Source organism: Sinocyclocheilus rhinocerous, unplaced genomic scaffold, assembly GCF_001515625.1.
Source record: "Sinocyclocheilus rhinocerous isolate Xijiao unplaced genomic scaffold, SAMN03320098_v1.1 scaffold2736, whole genome shotgun sequence".
Taxonomy (NCBI): Eukaryota; Metazoa; Chordata; class Actinopteri; order Cypriniformes; family Cyprinidae; genus Sinocyclocheilus; species Sinocyclocheilus rhinocerous.
The window spans coordinates 88788-98377 of NW_015653614.1; the positions used below are offsets into that span (position 1 = coordinate 88788).

At 46.8% G+C, this 9590-nt stretch overlaps 1 protein-coding gene across 1 annotated transcript in view; it reads right to left on the minus strand.

The window, feature by feature from the left end:
• Positions 1–1818: 1818 nt before the first annotated feature.
• Positions 1819–9590, minus strand: part of LOC107716513 (COP9 signalosome complex subunit 6-like) — a 10450-nt gene continuing 2678 nt past the window's right edge. The window contains exons 6-12 of the mRNA XM_016522988.1: positions 9359–9451; positions 7757–7945; positions 7464–7664; positions 5215–5288; positions 4045–4175; positions 2455–2555; positions 1819–2313 (exon numbers count right to left, since the gene is read on the minus strand). Coding sequence (XP_016378474.1) covers positions 2173–2313; positions 2455–2555; positions 4045–4175; positions 5215–5288; positions 7464–7664; positions 7757–7945; positions 9359–9451 — 930 coding nt within the window. The 3' untranslated portion in view covers positions 1819–2172. The remainder of the gene's footprint in view (positions 2314–2454; positions 2556–4044; positions 4176–5214; positions 5289–7463; positions 7665–7756; positions 7946–9358; positions 9452–9590) is intronic.

The following is a 9590-nucleotide window of genomic DNA, read 5'->3' on the forward strand; positions in this document are numbered from 1 at the left end:
TGAGCGTTTTAAATGTGAAATTATCGATGTTTCTGTTCAGTTTATGTGAGAAACGCACACTGCAGCAGCTCGCGGTTTGACGCTCCTGTGGTGCGCGCGCCGCTCCAGCAGCAGTGGGCGTGGCTTTCCACGGATCTGACCAATAGTGGGGCTGAGCTCGAGTGATTGACAGAAGACCGGCGGAGCGCTCGTATAAGAGCAGCTGTCTGCGCTCAGCGACGGGACAGACGCATCACGGGACAGGTGAGTGGAAACTCTGTCACTCTTAATGCTTACTCTGCTCCAGTAACATTTAGAGAGAGTTTTAGCCTACAGCTGAATGAGCTTTTCACCACTGTGCTCCTTGTTCCACTGGGTATGTTGAGCTTCATCATCTGTCTGCAGGTCAGAGGTCATGATGTCTGCAGTGAGGCTGCTGTCTGCGCTCCTTCTGCTGCTGCCACGTGAGCTTTCATTCCATTCTCATTCATGTTTAGCAGTATAAGCAACTGTGTCCATATTTTTGTATAATTTGTCACTTATCTTGAAGGTAAATTGTGCAAAAATGTTTTACTTAAGGTCAGCTCGAGGCAAAATCCCTGATGAATATCCTCCAACAGGAAGGTGAACATCTCTGTACTCACTAAAAAGATCTAATATTAGTTTATATGTCTTTAAATGAAGAAAATTCCCCTGGGGTTCATCTCTCAGAGCTTGTGTGTGTGTGTGTGTGTGTGTGTGTGTTAGATGGTGCTTCAGTCAGGATCGACTCCAACAAGGCGAATGAATTCCTGTCCAGTTCTCGCCCGAGACGCAGCGTTGATCCACGCTGGCACAGGCAAAGTCCAGATTTCCAGGCGTATTACAGATACTACAGCAGCATCGGACACACGGAGGGCGTAAGACGACGGCCCACCCGCCGCGGCCCATCAAAGGTAAAGCCCCGTCGCCGGCGCCCGTGACGGAAGAGGACGAGCCGGAGCTGCGGGTGGCCGTCAGTAAGAAGCATCCACACCCGTATTACGCCCACCTTTATCCCTACAACTACCGCTCTGAGCTCTACGACCCGCTGCGACACGCCTACCCCGCGGCCGAGACGCCAGACAGCGCCTAGAGCTTCTGCATTCATTGTGATTCATTCATTAGGATTGATGTTAAGAAAGTTGAATAAAATATGGAGTAGTTTTCACCCCGTGAGTCTGTCCTGAATCCTGAGAGCCTGAGGCTGCAGGAAGCAGATGCTCGTGTAAAAGCAGCAGGTTCGAGCCTCATTAGCTCGAGCTTCACAGCTGTTAGCATTTAAAGTTTTGCAGCGTGAGCATAAGAAACACCATAAACCCACACACACACAGCCTGGTTTTGGTGTAATCTATTAAAATGGCTTTATAAATCTCTCAGTATGCATGCATTAGCAGATCGTGTAAGAATCTTTTTTCAACTTCATTCTTAAAATAAAGACTTCTGTTTTGAACTTACTGACCTGAGCTTATTAAATAACATTGTTTCTGAATTACATTCACCTGGGAAATATTTAGTAGATAACACGTTTTAATGATTAATTAGGAAGTTTGTCTTAAAATGCTAATGTCCTAAAGGCAGAATGAGAGCTGTGGAGCGACTTACAGAGATTGCAAGGGTTAAAGCTGGAAGCTGTGCTGTATGTGTCATTCTCCGCTCATCTAATCTAATACAGTGGGCCGCGCAGCGCTCCATATTTCTCTTTTCAGCAGTCTAATCCAGTTATTTCCAATGGCCAAGCAATCACTTTTGCACTGGAAAACAACAGGTATAAAAAAAAGGGTAAAAAAAATTAAAACAACATGCTTGTGCGTTTAGATGCTGTGTGAATAAAGTTGTGATTTTATTCCAACCTCTTGAAATAAAGTTCTCAGAAAAAAAAATCTATACTTAAATAACTTGAGCAGAAAACTGAATAATGATACTGTATTCTGTAGAGCTGTTTTATAGATGAAGCTGAAATTATAGAATTTCACAGTAATAAACAGGAATCAGTAAATTATAAAGCACTATAGAAATAAACCTGCCTAAATCACAGGAGGGTTGTGTGTGATATCTTTACATGCGACGGTAAAGTTAAACAGGCATCTCACACAAAGACATCACGTTTATTGTATTAACAGCGCTAACGGCCAGAAAGAAATGAGATTGAGATGCGAGACAGAAGCAGGAGCTTCAGAAGAACAGGCCCCTCATGCGTCTGCCGATGCCCTGCCTGTCGTACAGCACGTTGAACTTGTTGATGAACTGGTTCATGCTGTTGCAGGTTTTGGTGATGGATCCCAGGTACGCCATCAGACCCACGTCATTACATTGCTGCAGGAGGAGAGAACTCGTGTCAACTGTTCATGTCACCAAAAACACTTCAGTCACTGTGAATGTGCTTCAGCAGATCAAGCGTCTGAATGACCGTTTCACTAACGTCTGCTTTGAGCAGCACAGAACTGGAACACTCACATCATAGAAGTCCGTCTTGAACTTGAGCGTGTTGAGAACCGGCAGACGGTGACAGAGAGCGTTCGCCTCCCGCAGGATCTCATGATTGAACGGGACCTCACCTAACACACACACGCACACACAGACACGAGAGAGTTTGAGGCTGATTTCTACGACTGTTCTACGACGTGTGTGTGTGAGTGAGTGTGTGAGTGAGTGAGTGAGTGCGCGTGTGTCAGAAAACAAACACATTTTCACCATGTTTTTAGGAGTAAAATGTTGTATAAATCAGTGTGAATGAAATATGAACAAACCTTCAGAATATAGAGAGGAATAAAACTGTAACGTTTGCTGTTTGTAAGAGAAAAAACTCTTTAAAGATTGAAATCTACAGAAAGTGCAATAAAAGCAACTCTTTGGATGTTTTCTGTCCACTAGACTGAGAGAAGAGACGTGATATGGAGCAAAACAGACCGAAACCTCTGAGCTGAGCAGTGCAGGAATCAGTCTGGTTTAGTCTGTAGTTTATGTCGATCCTCTATTAGAGTCAGTCCAGCTCCAGTGCTCTAGATGAAGTTACTTGACCGCTTGTCATTCTCTTCATGTTTTGAATGACTAGCTCGATGTATTGTTATTCAAAACCACCAGTCTTTTACTGTTATTTTACTTGGTTTATTCACAGCGGCGTCGAATGCGAATTTTATTTCAAATTAAGACTAATATTTATTTTTGATTCCCAGTCTCCTCATCGCAGGCACTCATTTCAGCATGTGTTTGTGTTCTCTCAGCTGTCTGCTTGTCACTCATAACTTTAAATGGAAAAAGCGTGAAACTAATCGAGCGATATATCGAACATTTTTTCTATCGTTATCGATGATGGTGTACCATTGATAAATATCGATACCGTTTTATCGCCCAGCTCTAACTCCGAGCTCAACTTTTCAGGTGAGTTTATAGGAAGATTGTTTCCTCATTACATCACACACAGCTGATCACTCAAAGCAACAGTTCACCAGTTCGCCCGCACATTCAGCCCTGCCAGGCAATGGTAAAACAAACTTGGCTTGCGGTCCGTGAAGGAGGCTCGAAACCCGAGGCTCGGCTTGAGCTCCGAGTAAGAAACCCCCCAAAAAAAGCTTATAAAGGACAGCAAGCTCGTCGCCAACTGGAGAAATAAAAAATTTGGTTTTACCCCCCCCCCAAAAGACTTATTTAACGCATCAAGGAGAAAAAACGCTCCTGCGGGAGCGATGGGGAAAACTCTGCTATGGCGAAGAGGAAAGCTTAACAAAAGAAAGAGATCGCTGCTGATGGGTAAAAGCTAATGAGGATTTGTCACTAATGCAGTAGTGATGAAGGAATGTTGCTGGGTTTGAAGGACGACTCACTGCTGCGGCGATGAGCTGTTAGATATTAGGGTAGGAAAGCCACTGCTGCGACAGTGGAAAGATTTAATAAATTCAGAAAAGAAACAAAAAAAACTCACTGCTGTGGCAGTGAAGTGGTTAAAATTTTGCGGGAGAGAAAGTCTCTGCTGCGGCGAGATGGTCCTCACTGCAGAACACAAGATCCAGATCCAACTCCTCCCACCTTACATATACCTAACCCTACCCGTCTCCACCCCAAGCGGGAGGTTGGTCCTGGCCGTATGACTGAGGGATTTATGATTGTGAGACAGGGAATTCCCTGCTTTGAGACATTGGGCTAGGTGAAGGGCCGGGAAAGGGGAATCCCTGCTATTTCTGCAAAACAAAAGTAATTTGTTGATTAATGAAAGACAGGTGCGTGGTGGCTGGATTATTGAATGAGAGATTGGTGTGCTTGTCTGATTTGGAAAAGGTTTGATCTGATGTAAGAATGGAAGGCGTTCGAAGACCACCGGCCTAAGCTCTTTATTTGGATTTCGGGGAGACCGTTTTGGGCGGCTGAAGTTACTGAATTTGCGGCACCTATGAGAAAGGAATGGCTGGAGTAATGGTTTGCTGAAATGCCTGATTTAGTCAGGACTGATTTGAGGTGTTTTTGAAACCAATGTCTGGAGATGGGGCTATTATTGTCGTCTACGAAAAGAGGATCGGTGGGAGACTGAATTTGAGAACGTCTGTGAGCCAAGAAGAGGGCAACGGATTGGTAAGGCTGGAGGGGGGTGGGTAAATTAAAAATGAAAATTGGATGGCCGTGCATTAATTTATCTGTTTTGCTACATTTGATGTTAAAGCGAATTGTGTCGTTGTCCAGTATTTGGAGGTCGGAGAAGGCCGGATGGATCCTGGGATTGAATTTGGAATTGCAGGTGAATTCGGAGCATCTGAGGAAACCGAAGAAAGCAAGGATGAAAAGGGCATCGAGTAATCTGGCTGTGTTTTCGGAGTGGTAACCTGAACGAAGGGTGAGTAAGCAATTGCGTAATATTTCACAGGTGATGGGCAAGCGAGAATCTAGATGGCGGGGTTGGGATTTTTCAATACCTTTTAAAAGCAGGGAGAGTTGAGGGTTGTTGATGGCGGGGCACTGGCGGCCGAAAATTAGTTTATGGAAAAAGTGGATACCGCTAAGATATGTTTTTATGGAGCCGGGTTGGATCTGTTTGAAGTGGTGGAGAAAAGTTGCAAAAGAAGAAACAGTTGTGAGAGAGAAGTCAGGAAATTGAAGCTTGTGGTGAGAATGGAAGGTTTTGAAAGAGTTCCAAGCCGTCCAGTATGAGCTGAGTGTTCTTGGAGAAACGGCTTGGAGGATGAGATGGGTGGATAAGTCGTGAAGATGGAGGAGAGGGTGGTTTACTGGAACGTCAGGTCCGAATAAGGAGGCACTGGTGTGGGTGACTGGTCTGCCTGAGGAGCTAATGATCTGAATTTCTGAAAGGCAATACGGGAAAGAGAGTCAGCAATTGAGTTTTTACAACCTGGTATATGGATTGCTTTAATTATGAACTGGTTGCAGGCAGACGTCCAGATCAAACGTCTTAGAAAAGGCATTTACGTGGAACTGGATGTGCCTTTATTTATGCAGTGGACTGCTGCGGAGTTGTCACAATGGAAGAGGATGCTTTTAGAGGCCCATTCTTTCCCCCATAATGTTGCGGCGACGACGATTGGGTAGAGCTCGAATAGAGCGGAGGAGAAGGACGGTTTCAAATTTAGGAGTTCGGGAGGCCATGTTGAAGCGAACCAGCGACCTTGGAAATACCCCCCGAATCCAACTGAGGGGGCTGCGTCTGTGAACAGGTGCATGTCGGTGGCTAGCGCGACGTGGGCGTTGTAGAAAAAGCTGAGGCCGTTCCATCGATTAAGGAACAAAAGCCAGAGATTGAGATCGGCTCTACACGATTCATTCAGGGGGACTAAATCGTTTAAGCCGGGGACAGAGGATGCTAGAGAGAGAAGGTGGGCGATAAAAGGGCGGCCTTGGGGCACGATTCTCATAGCGAAATTTAGGCGGCCTAGCAGGGAAAGAAGGTCGCATTTGGAAATTCTTGTGGCCGAAGTATGGTTATTAATTACGTTGGAAATTCTGTCGATTTTCTCTTTAGGGAGCGAGGCTTGGAATTTGACTGAATCGAGGCGAATTCCGAGGAACTCGAGGGAGGTGGCTGGTCCCTCAGTTTTCTCGGATGCAATTGGAATGCCTAGTTCGGAGAAAACTCTTTGAACTGTGCTGAGGTGGGCGGCCGGAGGAGAATGTCTGGGTGACACGATGAGGAAATCATCTAGCAGAGGAATTAGGTAGGGGATGTTGTAATTGTTAGCAAGGATCCAGCACAGGGCTTCGGAAAGCATGTCGAAAATTTTCGGGCTGCTTTTACAACCGAAAGTCAGGCGGACGGCGAAATAGTATTTGTTACGCCAGTGTACTCCGAAGAGATGCCAGAAATCGGGGTTTAATGGCATGACTTTGAAGGCTGACGTGATGTCGATTTTTGCTAACCATGCGCCGCGGCTGGCGGATTTGATTAGTTTAATTGCTTGGTCGCCATCGTGATAGCGTAAAGAGAATTCTGAGAGGGGGACTAGACTGATTAGAGATCGATAATGATGCGCTTCTTTCCCGAGAATTTTCTGGTGGCTATACCGATAGGGTTTATGCGATGTACGTCGAACGGGGGGGGAATCGAATGGGCCGATCATAAAATTAGAATCCACCTCTTTTGCGAGGAGGGAATCTACGATATCTGGTTCTGACAGTGCGGATTGTAAGTTATTACAGACAAAAGTGGCATCTGGAAGACTTTCAAGACCGGGATCAAAACCTTGTTTTAGGCCGAAAGCAAATAGTGGGTAAAATTTTTGTCAGGGTGATTTTTTAGTTCGAGAGATAACATTGAGACATTCACAGGAGAAGAGAGGTATTTTTCTAGATCTTTATTGTTTTTTGCTGAAGATTTGTACACGGGGCAGACGGGGCGGGCGTGAGCACCGGCACAGGAATTACACACATGTAAAAAACAACATTTTTGCCTGAAACAGCAGAAATCGTTGAAGTTATTGCAAACTTGGCGACTTGGAATGGAAGAATAACGACCTTTAACAGGGGCAGAGCGATCTGACCCGGACTGTGGCACATATGATGTAGATTTGATAGATTCGGAGGTAGGCGGAGACTGAAGGTTCGGAGAACTGAGTGATTAGTGGGCAGGAGTGGGACTGATGAACGAGAGACCTACAAATAGAACAGGAGATGTTACGGCAGCCGAGGAAAACACGATTATACAAATCGAAGTCGAGGGACCCTTGTCGCACATTTAGCTGAAAATAGCTTGTGATAAGTGTAAAAGTGGCTGCCGCCGAATGACAGAGAAAAGTCAGCGATAATAGAGAGATAATCATTTAGCTCCTTACGCCGGTTTGGAAAAACTGAACAGATTACATCTGTATATTTTCCAAATGCTAGAACGAATTCTGCGAGTGAAAGAATGCGATTGGAGCTAGAGGCTGAATCTTTAAGGGTCACGGAAAAAATGCCATAGTCCAGGGATCGATAGCAATCTTTTTGTGGGATGGGAGATAGAAGAGATGCTAAGTCCACGTCCATACCTGAGAGGATTTGGGTGCGGAGCGGAATGGACACGGATGGGGGCTCCATGGCAATGGCGTGAGCAGGAGTTGCTGTTGGAACGGTCGTGTAGAGAGTATAGGACGGAGGACGGGCTGGAGTAACGTTAGAGGGAGGAAGGCTGACAGGGAAAAGACGAGGCAGGCACCGTTTGCGGAGGCAGCCTCACGCTGGGTTCTGTGCTCGTAGAAGGAAAGAAAGAAGTAGATGAGGAAATATAGGGGGGATGCAGACAAGAGACCGGAGCGGGACACGATTGCGGAGGCAGCCTCACGCTGGGGGGCACTCCGGAGATAGTTGGAAAAGAAGTAGGAGGAGGAAGGATGGGAGCGGGATTTTGTGAGGAATGGGCGAGGCTGAGCAAATCTGAGGTGGGTAAAAGGTGGGCTTGGACAGGAGGATCAATGGTGTGGGCAAGGGCGAAGGTGGGAGCTTGGGAGCGTGTTTGAGGGGCTAAATTGGCCTGTGAAAACAAAGGGCTTAAGACCTGCGCTATTGGGTTGGGGGCGGGGATTACAGCTGCAGAGGTGGGCGCAGGAGCAAGTGCAGGTGCTGCGGCCGGGGAGGAAACGCTGGTAGAGCCCGGGGCTGTCTCGGCCTCCGTGTTAAACGAGGCTAGCCTAGCTCTTTTAGACGGTCGACTGGAAGCTTTTTGAGGGCGGGCGGGAGGTACAGTTGGTGGATTCTCTCCAGATAGTGACTTCGTGTAAAGAGCGTACAACTGTACTTTGGTTTGCCTACGGGAAAAATGAATGTTTGCGGAGGCAAGAGCGTGCCGCAATCCGTTAACTGTCCATTTTGTTATGTCGGGAGTTGACGATGGTCCTGGTGGAGTCGGCTGGGCTGGAAGGCGCGGAGAAGTTGAGACGCCTGGGGTCTGTGGCTGCCTGGCCGGAGGCGGGGATGACCGTGGTGTGTGGCGGCGTCTTGGCAAATTTGGAGGAGGGCGCCGAGTAGGACGACCTCGTTCCTTGCTGGTGTGGCCGGTACGAGAACCGGAATTGGAGGAAGCTGGGTTCGGCTGGGTGGCGGAAGGCGAAACCGAAGGACGGGAAAGTTACTCGTCGGAGGTGAACAGCTGAAGCTCGTCAGGGCGGGGCCACTATGCCGGAAGAATAGTCGCTTGGACGGAACAATGACTGCTGTTTATATACGGTCGAAACGATGATTGGCAGGACTGGCTGATTAGGCTCCTCCCGAACCTGCGTTGTGAACTTCATGAAAATTAAAAATTGTCAAGCAACGAACTTCACAAATTTTGGATGACCTGAGATTATTCTATATCATCTGTTGCATGTCTCCTGTCCTGCTGACCATATATTATAATGATTATTACTAATATATCAATATTCATAGTCATACAACAATACTGAACCTGAGACTCACACACACACCTGAGACTCTCACACACAAACGCACCTAACACTCACACACACACACCTAAGACTCACACGCTCACAGAGACTCACACACACACACACACACACACCCATGACACGCACACACAAACACACCTAACACTCACACACACACACACACACACACACACACAAGACTCACACGCTCACAGAGACTCACACACACACCTGAGACTCTCACACACAAACACACCTAACACACACACACACACACCTAAGACTCACACGCTCACAGAGACTCACACACACACACACAGACACAGACACACACAAACATTCTCACACAGACACACTATACACAGACACACACACACACACCTGAGACTCACACACACACACACAGACACAGACACACACAAACATTCTCACACAGACACACTATACACAGACACACACACACACACACACCTGAGACTCACACACACACACACACACACACCTAAGATTCACACACACACACACACACACACACAACTGAGACTCACACACACACACACACTCACCTCTCCGCTGATTATGTCAATCACAGATTCATACACGCTGACCGGCAGCTGCGCACACAAAGTGTTAAAGGTCAGGATTCACAAACACATTCTGTGTTTAATCTGTGTGTGAGTGTGTGTGGGTGTGTGTGTGAGAGTGTGTGTGTGAGTGAGTGAGTGAGTGAGTGAGTGAGTGTGTGTGTGTGTG